Raw genomic sequence first — 14244 nt, forward strand, 5'->3', positions numbered from 1 at the left:
TGATAAACCAATTAATCATGGAGGAAAAAAATTAGATTTAAACTGTAAAATAGATACTAAAAAGCTTTATTAACTTGGGCAGACTCGATGATATTATTATTTTTATACAATAAAGATAACACGTGAGAAAGTAGTGAAAGAAGAATATATTTGTTAATAGCATCATTTGAAGGAGATGTTAGAAATTGGTGGAAGAAATAAGTAATGATACAAAAACATTAATAAAAAGAAATGTACAAACAGAAATAATCAAATCAAATATACAAGGTATAGAAAAATTAGTGGAATATATTTCTGATGAATTTTTAGGAGAAAATTGGATAAAAAATGTTGAAAGAGAAGAAATAAGAGAAAAAGATCGTTCTAGGATTAAATTAATAAATTTAATAATATGTGATATGCGTAAAATTAAAAAATATACTTGTGAATTTAGAAACTATTATTATGTTCAATTTTATAGTAATGAAAATCAAGAAATATACCAAAATATGTACTATAAAAAATTACCAGGTTCTTGGGGAATATATTTTAAAATAGAATTTGAAAAATATGTTAGAGATAATACTGGAATACCTAGAACTTTAGGTTCAAGAATAAATTTTTTATTTGAAAAACTTGCATATATATGTCAATAAAGACAATTAATGAAAAAATCAAGAAAAATAACTAAAATATGTTGTGAAGATATGGAAACCCCTGTGTAATGGGGATGTAATTCCGAAAGAAGAATTAATAAAAGAAAATATAAAAATAAAAAAGGTTAAAAAATTTAGAAATTTTAATAAAAAATATATAAAACCTAGAAGAAGATATTACAAAAAAAAAAAAAAACCCCCCATATAACCAACAGAAAAATAAGAATTATAAGAAAAATAAAAGCCAATATAAATATTAAAATTGTGGAGAAATAGGTTATATAAGTCCTGATTGTGATAAAAAGAAAGTTAGAATATTACAAAAAGAATATTTACAAATAAAAGATGAATTAAGTGAAATATCATATATTGAAGAATACTATGATCAAGAAGTATATATAAGAAAAACAGAAGAAGATGAATCAGGATCTGAATAAAGAGATTGAAGAAATAGAAAGTAATAATATAAATATACAAGAATATGAATGAATAGAAGGATATGGATTAAAAGTTACTTTTGACAATAGCAAGTTTAGAAATTTGTAAAAATTATCATTAGACTTAAAAATAAGAAAATGGTAAGTCTTTAATAGGATTTGAAAAAGAGAATGAATAACAATAAACGAATATCATAAAATAGAAAAAACCATAGATATAAGAACAACTTATGGGCGACATAAATTAAATCTTTTAACAAAAAATATAGTTGATGAACTATTAACAAAGATTAGTAAAAAAAAAAGTGAAAAAATCCAATATATTTATTTAGTAAGAATACAAATAATATTTAAATCACTATTTAGAGAATGAATAAATTCACCCTTAACTATAACTTTACATGATGGAAGAATAATAAATTTAAAAGATAGTCATTTAGGAACAATAGAAGGGAATTTAGCATATCAAAAAATTATGTCCCAATTTGATCCCCATTAAATTAAATTATATTACATTTCATTTCTCTCTCTCTTATTTTCAACCACATAATCTTCCATAAAATAATATTACACGTAAATCGAAAATTTTTCCTTCTTTTTCAATCACTAATTTTTCTAAAAAATACTATTCCCCCCATTTTCATTTTCAGGTAATGGAAATTAAACAGGGGCTATGTTTACATGTTATCCAAAATTTTAATGAAGTTTTGAGATTATATTTCAAACTTCATAGAGATGATATTATGCAACCAGGTGATCAAATTATGATTATAAAATATAAAGCTTTATACACATTTATCAATTCTAATTATAAGAATATTAATTCCAATAAATTATATATTGAAGTTCATAAAGAATGTAAAGAGATTGTAAAATAATAGAACCGAATAAACAAAGAAGTTTAATTTCAGAAGAATATGAATTTAGTATAACAAAAAATATACCTGAAATAACAAAATTAAATGAAGGAGAATGTTCTAATAACATAACATTTAAGGATGGAAAATTAATTAAAGATCAAAAAGTTTTAAAATACCTAATAAAAACCAGTTAAAAGAAATCAACAAAATAAAAGAAGTAAAATTGTATGGAAATGCTGGAAAAATGAAAATAAAGTGAGAAAATTATAGTGGAAGAGAAAATATAAATGGACCAAATATATTAATAGATACAGAAGCTAGCGAATGTCATATGGGTTCGATTAGAAACAAATGACTAATAACTCATAAAATTGAATCATATAAGTATGTAAATTTTGATGGACAAGTACATATAACAGATTTGGAAGTTAAAGTACTAATAAAAATAGGAGGAATAGATCTCTTAGTACCATGTTACATATATAAAAGTATGGATATAAACCCTCATATACTTTTAGGAATGACTTTTCTAAACGGATTAGAAGATTATAATATAAAAAGAGAAGGATTATATATTATTCATAATGGACAAACTACATTATGTAAAAAGAATTAGATAAATAATCAGATAAGTTTTAAATTAGTTGTGTATATACAAATTACTATTGTAGAAACAAATATAACAACTTTTGCTTTAATAGATACAGGAAGTTATATAACTATATTTAAAAGTTTTTTAATAAAATTATGGAATAATAATAGTAATATAAAAATAACTGGTGTTACAGGAGAAAGTACTCGAATGATTAATAGTGTTGATAAAGTTAATATAATTCTTGGAAGTAAACAAGTAACAATAAATAAAATTTATAAATATGATAAATTAAAATGTGATATATTATTAGGAAATGATTTCATATAACAATTTCAATATTATAAACAAAATAATTATATGATAATGTTAGAAACACCTTGTGGACACTTATTAAAAATTCCTAGAGAATTTAAACCTTATAGAGTTCAGCGAGTCCAGCATGGTAATAAATGGGAGAAAAAACCAATTCTTAATAATGAAATAAAAAATAAAAGAATATTATATAAAAATGTTCCAAAAACAGGAATAGAAATAAATATAGAAAAAATTATTGAACAATTAGAAAATGTTTATATAGTAAATCCATTATTATTTTGGCACATCATCCAAAAGCCAAAATAGAATTAACAGAAAATGTTATAATAAGAGTAAGACCAATAATGTATATAATAGAAAATATACAAGAATTTAAAAATCAGATAAAAAAATTGTTAGAACAAAAACTTATTATACCTAGTAATGGACCTCATAGTAGTCCAAAATTTATGGTTATGAAACATTCAAAACAAGTTAGAGGAAAAACTAGAATAATTATAAATTATAAATAATTAAATAAATATACTAAATTTGATGGTTATTTTCTATCAAATAAAGAAGTACGAAAAAATTTTGTAAGAGGAAAACAATATTATTCTAAATTTGATTGTAAATCAGGATTTTGGCAAGTAAAAATGAAAGAAGATAATATACAATATACTGCATTTAGTACACCTCAAGGAAAATATGAATGGATAGTTATGCCATTTGGTTTGAAAAATGCACTACAAATATACCAAAAAAAGATGGATAATATATTTAAAAAGTTGAATGAATTTCTAATAGGTTATATTGATGATATATTAATATGTTCTAATAGTAAAGAAGAGCATAAAAATCATTTAATCCAATTTATTAATGAATGTAAAAAAGAAAGAATTGCACTATCTAAAAAGAAATCTATAATAGAAAGACAAGAGATAGACTTTCTTGGATTATCAATAGATAAAAGAGGGATAAAATTACAGACTCATTTATCCAAAAAAATAGAAAGTTTTTCAGATAAATTAGAATCTAAAGAACAAATTCAAAAATCTTTAGAATGTTTAAATTATGCAGAAGGATTTATTTAAAATCTTTCTAAGAAAAGATATAAAATTTAAGTTTTACTTAGAAAAATAAATACTAAGGGATGGAATGAATATCACACAGAAATAATTAAATCATTAAAATAAGAATGCAAAAATTTTCCAAAATTAAAATTACCAGATGGAAAAAATAATTTGATTGTTAATACTGATGCCTCAGATAAATATTGGGCAGCAATATTAAAAACAGATCTTAATGAAATTTGTAGATACTCAAGTGGAACCTTTAACCAAGCATAAATAAATTATACTACTCATGAAAAAGAATTACTAGCAATTATTAGATGAATAAAAAAGTTCTCATTGTTTTTATTATCTAGAAAATTTATTGTTGAAACTGATAATTCTCAGGATTAGTCAGGAATAAGTTACCCTCAGAATCACAATACAAAAAGTTTCATAGATAGCAAGCTTAATTAGCATTTCATAATTTTGATATAATCCATAGTAAAGGAGTTAATAATTTTCTTGCAGATTTTCTCAGCAGAAACATAGAATTTTCTCTACATATACAAGAAATGACAAATTTTCTTAAAGAAGAATATGAAGATATAAGTTCTGGAGCAACCCAGATCTCAGAGATGTTCAACTCAAATATGAAGATATTGTTGAATATCACTACTAAGCATCATAAATATGTCATAGAACTCAAAAATCAATTTGATGCTATTGCAGCACAACTAAAAAATATACTGTTTGAAACAGATATACCAAAGAGCTCAGAAATGAATTTTCCAAATCAATACCAAATAGGGACAGTTGGAAGCAGCACTGGACCCAAACGTGACAACATACCAACTGATAATAAAGGAAATTCCATTTCTATATCATCAACCAAGAAAGTTATGATACATGGAGATAAAAGAGATACCAAAACAATCAGCATCATAGACCAAGAAGATAAAATCCCTTTAGATCCAAACGAAGAAAAATATGCCGAAATAGTTAAAATCGTTTATGAAATAAAAATAAGTGATTCATATTTCATTTCTCCGATAAATAATGTTTACCTCAGAATAACAATCATGGAAGGAGGTGACCCTTCATTTATAAAAATCATGACAGACTATGGATTAATGGATTTGATATATCTAGGAAAATATTTTATTGAAATTTCAAAGTTTGATGACATATTCATTAAGAAGTAACCAGATTTGTCAAGGGAAGGAAGATATTTTTAAAATTCTATTCAATTATTCCAGAATATGACGAAGTTGTTTACTATCCAGTTGAATACATAATCTCAATTGGATATGTTGCGGCCAATTTCCAAATTGATGTTACAGAAAATAATAGAAAAGTCCCAACAGTGACAAAATCATGGATCAGACATAGAAAAGCACTTGGAATTAAAGACATCTACAACATTACCAAAAATTTGTTTGATAAAAAATCCTCGTGCTTATGCCAATATGAAAATTAGATGTTGGTATCCAATGGAGGATATGCAAAATCAGAAATTTTAAAAGACTATATTACAAGATTTGATATACATCAATTTTCAGGATGTCCTACCAATATAAAAGAATCCTGCCAGTTAAGGGAATGCTCCAGTTGCATGTGAAGAAATAAAAGAAGAAGACAAAGCACCTTTTGACAAAGGTGTATGAAGGACAATAATACTACATGTGAAGATATTGAAGATAAAGAGCAATAATAGAAAAAGATGCTCTTTGGATATAAAAGTTGAACCAGCATGTGAAGATGTAGGCCCAAGGAAGAAAATAGAAAGGCAAGTATGCCTTACTGATGTATTCAATGATGTAATAGAGTCCCAAAAAACTTGTATAAATAGAGATATTACCATAAAAGAAGATGATATCATCCTATCTTGAATTCTCGAGTTGTAAGCAATAGCCTATTTTCAGTTTAAAAAATCAATTTTTTTAGAAATCCCTTTGTACCAAATATTAGTCTTGTATCAATCCTAATAGAAATAAAATTCCAACATTTTGATATCAATATGAGTTTCTAAATCTTTTTTCCATAAATTCTTGAAAGATCTAATAGAAAGTTTCTTTCTTATTTTAGCAAAAAGAGAGTTTTTCTTAACAGAAGTCTATAATTTTATTCTTTAGAAATTGATACAGTGAGAGCAAGTAGCTGAAATAGTAACAATTCCGTGAAGGCAGGAGGCCGTTGAAGGACACAGTTTACAAATTTAGAGCTCGAAGGTCACTCGATTCTAAGAATACAAGTTTAGATCAAATCTAAGATAAAATTATTAAACTTTTGCTAAAATTAGAATGAATCTTTTTAAGATCTTAAAAGAACCGCAGGGACAATTGTATGATAATTATTTTGATAAATGTCAGGATATACAGTTAAAGGATTATATAATTTATTAGAAAGAATATTAGAAGAAATAAAGAATATTATATCTCTATTAAAAAATACAAATTTACCATTTGAAGAATATCGTATTTTATTAAGAAAATATGATATACATATTGCGGATTATTCTTATTTATTAGATCATAAAATGATTTTATATTCAAACATCCAAAATAGAGTAAACAGAAGATAAAATGTTTAAAAGATTAGGATATATGTTGCAATATAGAAAGAATCATTTCATCAAGAGTAATATAAATATTTCCATAAAAATAAATAGTGATAGGTTAAATAGAAAAATCTCCCTTCTACATCTCTTCTCTGTCATCGAGAGGCTTCTTTATGTGAGATACTGAGAGGTTCTTTGTGAATTATTGCTGTAGGTATTGTTCGTAAATATTTTGTGTGAACATTAATTCATAAGCGTTTAAGGGTTGTTAAGAGAAAGGTATCGAAATGAGTACAAATGACATAACCGCACATGAAACATCTCAATATATATATTTATATAAACAGACTACAGATTTACCCAATATTATTCAGATTATATTCTTTAGGAAAAAAAAATAGTGATTGTTAGAAAAATACGTTTTTTTTCCTTAGGTTAAGCTCCATTCTTTCTACTCATGACTGCAAATAAGAATATTCATTGCCGCGGAACAAAGGAAAATAAGTATTTGGGCAAAAAGGCATTGAAATTAACAAGCTACCTCGTGGTTTCCGTTTCCTGTGGATCCCACCGTATTATCATTGAGAAGCTTTTCTTCTCTCCAAAAACTGCACCTAACACGTGAGGAACCTCTCTCGCATTTTCCTCTTAATTTTATTTGAAAGATTTTCATTTTATTTTGTGTCTACATGTTACACTGTAAGTGAGCTGGATACTACAACTTTCAAGTTGTTAAGAAATAGACCCGTGTAAGTTGTACCGCCATCTGATGTGATAAAAATATCATGTTGTGTTTAGTTAAAGATTTGATGACTGTAACAACTTGTACAAAGAGATTTACATTGGTTGATTTATCTAAACAATAAAAAAATTTTGATTTCGAGACTTTTACCTCTTTTACTTTGATGGCACTCGAATTAATTTTATACTAAATTGAGTGTCGGGTTCGACCATAGTATTTCTAAAAACCCCTTCTTTTCTCCAAAAACTCTACCCAACACGTAGGAGGAACCTCTCACACATTTTCCTCTTAATTTTGTTTCATTCTATTTTGAGACTATATGATTTACACCTAGGAGTAAGATAAAGCATACTAGATAAATCTCTTTGCCCTAGATCAAGTTGTGTCGTAACCTGATTTATTAAAATATCAAGACGTATCATGTTTAAATTTTGATGTATGTGAAGTCTCATATGGATAAATTCGCATTGATCAATTTGTCCAGACACTAATAATTTATCATTTTATAAGTAAGTTGATTAAGTTTTATACAATACCTAGATATTACTAGTGAAATCCAATAAAATATTTAATTTGGGATATGCGATCAAGTAATATGAACAAGTTAGTAACTTTTTTGATGATCTAGAATTTAAATATGATCCATTGACTTGACTAACTTGATTAGGAAAGTAGAAAATTTGAATTAAAACAACTCTCAAATAATAATAATAATAATAATAATAATAATAATAATAATAATAATAATTAAGTGTCCCAAACACGGAATTATTAACAAAGAAATTTTTTTAATCATAATAATATACTTTAGAGGAGGATCTATCAAATACTGATGATATGAACAATAATTATCAAGTAGATGAATTTCAATATTGGAATTAGATTTGTTATTCACCATTAAATTGATGTGTTATGCAGTCGATGTTGATGCTTAGTAGATTATTTTTTTATTTAAATATTGAGTGGTTAAAAATTTCATGCTGAAGGTATTTTATATATTTCATCCCCAACCTCAGGGCATAGTAGCAGACCTGCCCCTATCTTTTTCTTTGTTACAAACACGCACCTACCTGACATTAATTACTAAACTTCATTGCTGAAATTGTTAGGATTACATAAAAGATAACTTCCACTCTTACGAAATCTTAACTAAAACAGTCATCACGGTGAATTTTGCTAATAAATGGACGGGACGGGTTTGCGATAAAAAAAGGTTGATGACTAATATGCTATTATGCTCAAAAGTTGGGGACGAATGCGCAATAAAATCTACACTAATAACATGTAAAATGAATTTTTCTAGTTGGACAGCGTCGATGGCACATGCAACATTTTCCACGTAAAGATAAGTGTGTTAGTAATGTATTATGAAATAGTGATTGATGTTAGAATTTGTAATTAAAAAAGAAATTTTTTTATTTATTTATGTGTAATATTATTTTGATGAAAAATGTAAAATAAGTATTGTAGAAAAAATAATGTGGTAGAATGTAGTGGAATAGAAGACAAACAAAGCCTAAGAGATGACAACTGTAACGGAGCTGTCACGGACCTTTCATTGCATTCCATGTCTGACAGGAGACAGCCAATTAAAAGATTCGGCCATTTACATTTGTATGTTTGGTCGGTGACTTTATTTTACCCCATTTAAAAAAATGAAAAACGCATTAGTAATCACTAGTAAGATATTACAAATTACTTTTATTGATAAAATATAAGCTCTGCCAAACATTTGCGAAACCCCACCCTCTCACAGACACTGTGGAAACTGAGAGCATCCAAATTTCAGACACACATTTTCAACCCTCTGAAAATGCATGCAAAAACTGATTCTGAAGACACCAGCTTGGCCCCTTCATCCCCAGATCACAATCGTCGCCCAGTGTACTACGTGCAGAGCCCATCAAGGGACTCGCACGATGGAGAGAAGACAACGACGTCGTTCCATTCCACTCCAGTGCTGGGCAGCCCAATTGGGTCCCCTCCTCACTCCCACTCCTCCGTGGGCCGCCACTCGCGGGAATCATCCACCAGCCGCTTCTCCGGCTCGCTGAAGCCCGGATCGAGGAAGATTTTGCCCAACGAAGCCGGATCTGGGACCGGAGGAAGGGGGCAGAGGAAAGGGCAGAAGAATTGGAAAGAGATTGATGTGATTGAAGAAGAAGGACTACTTGAAGATGAAGAATCAAGGAAGGGTTTGCCCAGGAGATGCTATTTTCTAGCATTTGTTGTGGGTTTCTTCGTGCTGTTTTCATTCTTTGCTTTGGTTTTGTGGGGTGCTAGTAAACCTCAAAAGCCCAAGATCACCATGAAGGTTCGTTTAATTTCTTCTAAATTTCAAAGTTCTAGCTTATAATTCAATTCAATTGACTGTTCTTCATCTCGAATTGATGAATGTTTATATGATATTGCCTCTTCCTTAAATTCTATTGAGCTGATCATAATTTCCTGAAATTTTAGCTTAAAGATATTGCAGAGATCTATTATGTGATTTTTGTGTGTTGATCATGATATAAATGTTGGATCATTCTCGTTAGTATGTCCAGATTTTATGTACAAATATTATTCTCTGTACATATGCAAATCGCGATCACATTATTGCTACAATCGATGTGCATTTTCCATCAGTTTTACTGGATTCTGGTTAAGTTTTTGGGTATACCATATCGATTTGATTTTGTCCTCTGTGTGAAATGCTTTGTCTGATATGAGTTTATAATTGGGTTTTTAGAGCATTACATTCGAAAGATTCGGGGTTCAAGCTGGTTCGGATAATACTGGAGTTTCAACTGATATGATGTCCATGAATGCCACCGTGAAATTCACTTTCCGAAACACTGCTACATTTTTCGGAGTCCATGTTACATCGACTCCTCTAGCTGTCTCCTACTCCCAGCTTAACATTGGCAATGGAGATGTAAGCCCCATAATTCTTTGTTAAAGTGTCGTAATTTGTGGAATGGGATTGCCTCTTCGTTCATTTGTGTTCGATTTTTTAATTCAGTTGATGATATGGGATTTTACAGATGAAGAAATTCTATCAATCAAGAAAGAGTCAAAGAAACGTAGTGGTGTCCGTGGTTGGTGACAAGATTCCGATGTATGGAAGTGGAGCTAGTTTGAGCATGCCAACAGGGACAGCCACGCTCAAGGTGCCATTGAAATTGGAGTTCACCGTTCGATCAAAAGCTTATGTTTTGGGCAAATTAGTGAAGCCGAAGTTCTACAAGAAGATCGAATGTTCAATTGTGATTGATCCCAAGAAACTTAATGTTCCAACCTCTCTAAAGAATTCGTGTACATACGACTGATGATGGAGCACAATAAGCTAAGGGTTTTGTCTCTTTTTCTTTATTTCGTTGAAAAGGATGAATGGACAGCTAAGATGGCGGATTCGGGCCACGGTTTTTGTGACTTATTTGGTTTCCCAGTTGGGGAAAAGAACATACAGGCTTGATCGTGGCTGACTTGCAACTATTGATAATTATTTAGAACTATTATAAAGAATATGGAGTGAGAGACAACAAGAAAGTCATATTTTGATGTATTTTTTTTATGCATGATAACTCTGTGTGAATTGGGAGAATAATTTTTATTTATTATTGCGGCATTGGATTATTTTGAAAATGATGCGTATGACTAAATATGTTCCTGAGCTATGTATTTGGTTTTAGTTGACAATTGATTAGTTGTTTGCTTGTCCTCAATAGCTATTGTTTAGTTCTCCTTCAATCTAGACTATATTGGTTTAACCCAAAAGATTGTTATTCAACTAGATAAGAGATTAAATATAAACATTTACGTTCACCTCTAAAATTGTTAGAACCGTGCCATCGACAGATTACCAGTCATGCTCCTATCAACAGATTTTAAGCAACGTATTTGCCTATTATGTGTAAATGTAAGCTCGAACACGAATCACTAGGCACGAAGATCACCAGGCCCAAGAGAAGGGCCAGGGACTGGACATTCTGATGGTCAAGTTATGGGGAGTGGATATGGGATATACAGGTAAGCAGAGGTGTAACTACAGTTTTGAATAGAGCATAAAGCGTACCTCGTCGTTTACCTGTGTGTTGTATTTAGGGGAAAAGGATTCTCGTGGAACAAGGCAATAGGCGTTCAGCTCTAACCCATGTGTCGTGCTTTCATTGGTTCGCACAAGTCATTGTGCAACTAGGTTTCCTTGTAGAAATAGACTATGGGTTATTGACTCGTTTTATAGTGATATCAAGGCCCAGTCATTTAAAAAAAAAAAAAAATGATGTCTTTAAAAGGCTAAATAATTTAAATTCCAGTTATGAGATAAAATACTCCACAAATTAGCTTGTTTAAATTGTGTAAGTCTTATATGATGTTCCAAAACATGATTGATTCATTTTGGAGTGAAATCAAGACTCTATAATCCAAAATGTCATGATGCCATTTTAAATGATTGGGTATCGTTTCTACTAATTTCGTATCCGCTTCACTTTATTTTCACTTGTATGCACATGAAAATGAAATAATTGAAGTTTTCATTATATTTGTCCGGAGTATCGGCATAAAATTCACGCGATAATGATCAACACTATTGTTCCATGAGTGAATTGTATTAGATTTAACTATGAACGAAAGTACGTAAATTTCATTATATTCTAATTATGAGATAAGATATTTAACAAGTTGGCTTGTTTAACTTGTGTAAGTCATCTAAAATGTTTCAAATCTTATCGACTCGTTTTAGAGTAAAATCAAGGCCCCGTGACCCAAAACAGCATGATATCAAAGAAAAGGTTAAGTGTCGTTTCAATTATTTTTGTATTCATTTCACTTTATGTTCACTTGTATCCATATAAAATGAATGAATGCAAGTTTTTGCTACATTTGAATATTTAGAACCCGAAATCTAAAACGCTACCGTTTTAAATGATTGTGTGCCGTTTCAACTAATTTGATATCTGATTCACTTTATTTTCACTCGTACACACATGACAATGAGCGAATAGAAGTTTTCATTACATTTGGACCTGAATATCCATATAAAGTTCATGCGATAGTGACCAACAATATTGTTTCATAAGAAAATTAAATAGACTTTACTGCGAACGAAGATAAAGAACTCCAATTCCATTATATTTTATTATGAGTTAAAATACTTAATAAATTAGTTCGTTTAACTCATAAAAGTCTTTCTTTTGTATTATTCACATCCATAACCACTTCAAAGTTTAATGATGAAAATTTCAACTACATTTCAACGTTACTGTCGACACATTGATTCAAACTATAGCAAGTCACTCTATAATCTGGTTGGAAACTACACCATATGACACTTGACAATAAAAAAAACGTAAGTAACAAGTGTGGTATGCAACACATAGCACCTACAGTCGCTCAATGTGTACAAGTCATGTATGATACTTCAAATATTGTTTTACTAGTTTCGGAGTGAAATCGATACCTTGTTACTCAAAAAGGCATATGGTAATTTTAAACGTATGAGTGACGTTTCTACTCATTTTGTGTTCGTTTTGATTTATTTACGCCCGTACCCACTTGAAAGTTTAAAGATGAATGTTTTAACTACATTTTATCGACACATTAGTTCAAACTATAGCAAGTCACTCTATAATCGATTAGAAAGTATATTGCACTACAATTGACAATAAATAAAAATGTAAGTTGCAATATGGTATACAAAACATAGTATGTGTACTCATTCAATGTGTACAAGACATGTATGATGTCTCAAACACTATTTTACTAGTTTTGAAGTGAAATCGATATCTCGTGATCCAAAATGGCATCTGATCGTTTTAAACGTATGGTTATCGTTTAGGGTTTAGGGTTTAGGTTTTGGGGTATATGGTTTAAATGTGTGGTTGTCGATTAATTTTTCAACATTTATAATCTTGGATGATATTCTAAACATTGTTTTACTAGTTTTGGAGTGAAATTGAGACTCTTTGACTCAAAACAGCATATTATCATTTTACGCGTGGGGATGCCATTTAGGGTATAGGGTATAAAAAATATCGAACACGAAATCATTCAACATGTATAAGTGAAATCCGGACCCTACTACCTAGAACGACATGTGATCATTTTACAAGTATGATTGCAGTTAAAGGTATACAAAATATAGCACGTTTCGAACTAAAATCGACCTATCACCTAAAATTTTTATAGTTCTATTTGTTCGGACCTTAAATGACATCTTATTGTTTTAAACGTATGGGTGTTGTTTCAGGGTTAGCTTTTAGGGTATAAATAAATAGCATATACAATCATTCAATATGTACAACGTATCTAGAATGTTCCAAACATTGTTTTTACTAATTTCGAAGTGAAATCGAGAATATGTGACCCAAAATGGCATGCGGTCATTTTAAACGTATGTGTATCATTTTTATTAATTTCATGTTCATTTTGCTTCATTCTCGCTCGTATCCACATGAAAGTGTAAGAATGAAATTTTTAACTAGATTTAGATGTCATAGTCCACACAAAGTTCAAACTATATTGAGCCACGTCATATATTTGATTGAAAACTAGACTAAGTTTGACTATAAAGGAAAAAGTAATAAGTATGGTATATAAAACATAGCATGTGCAATCATTCAACTTGTACATCTTATCTATGATGTTCGAAGCAGTTGCTAGTTTTGAAATGTAATCGAGAGCCTGTGACCCAAAATGGCATGTCGTTATTTTAAACGTATTGTATCATTTTTGCTAATTTTATGTTCATTTCACTTCATTCTCGCTCGTATCCATGTGAAACTATAAGAATGAAAGTTTTAACTAGATTTGGATATTAAGAACCGGATTGACTAGTTTTGGAGTAAAATTGAGACTTGTGACCAAAATTGACATGTTATCTTTTCAAAAGGCTACGCATCATTTTCAACTAATTTTATGTTCATTTCACTTTATGTTCACTCATATCTATAAAAATCAACGAATCCCAATTTTAACTATATTTGGATGCCACAATCAATACAAAGTTCACATGATAGTACCAACACTACTGTTTCTTGAGTAAACTACACTATGATTTACTATGAATGAAGGTAAATAACTCAAA

General features: G+C 29.4%; 1 protein-coding gene across 1 annotated transcript; it reads left to right on the top strand.

Moving 5' to 3' along the window:
- The first annotated feature begins 8885 nt into the window (after window positions 1-8885).
- LOC111368163 lies at window positions 8886-10834 on the top strand. Its single transcript, XM_022989403.1, has 3 exons — window positions 8886-9489; window positions 9907-10092; window positions 10202-10834. Exons 1-3 carry the CDS (start codon window positions 8989-8991, stop codon window positions 10484-10486), a joined length of 972 nt encoding a protein of 323 aa, XP_022845171.1. The 5' UTR covers window positions 8886-8988; the 3' UTR covers window positions 10487-10834.
- Window positions 10835-14244: the final 3410 nt, after the last annotated feature.

Source organism: Olea europaea, chromosome 18, assembly GCF_002742605.1.
Source record: "Olea europaea var. sylvestris chromosome 18, O_europaea_v1, whole genome shotgun sequence".
NCBI classification, from domain to species: domain Eukaryota; kingdom Viridiplantae; phylum Streptophyta; class Magnoliopsida; order Lamiales; family Oleaceae; genus Olea; species Olea europaea.

What these genes read in the sequence shown, in the direction of transcription:
- LOC111368163 (XM_022989403.1), top strand. Translation starts at nt 8,989, where the DNA reads ATGCATGCAAAAACTGATTCTGAAGACACCAGCTTGGCCCCTTCATCC. An exon ending in AGCCCAAGATCACCATGAAG is followed by an intron (nt 9,490 to 9,906) that starts GTTCGTTTAATT and finishes TTGGGTTTTTAG; the next exon opens with AGCATTACATTCGAAAGATT. An exon ending in TTAACATTGGCAATGGAGAT is followed by an intron (nt 10,093 to 10,201) that starts GTAAGCCCCATA and finishes GGGATTTTACAG; the next exon opens with ATGAAGAAATTCTATCAATC.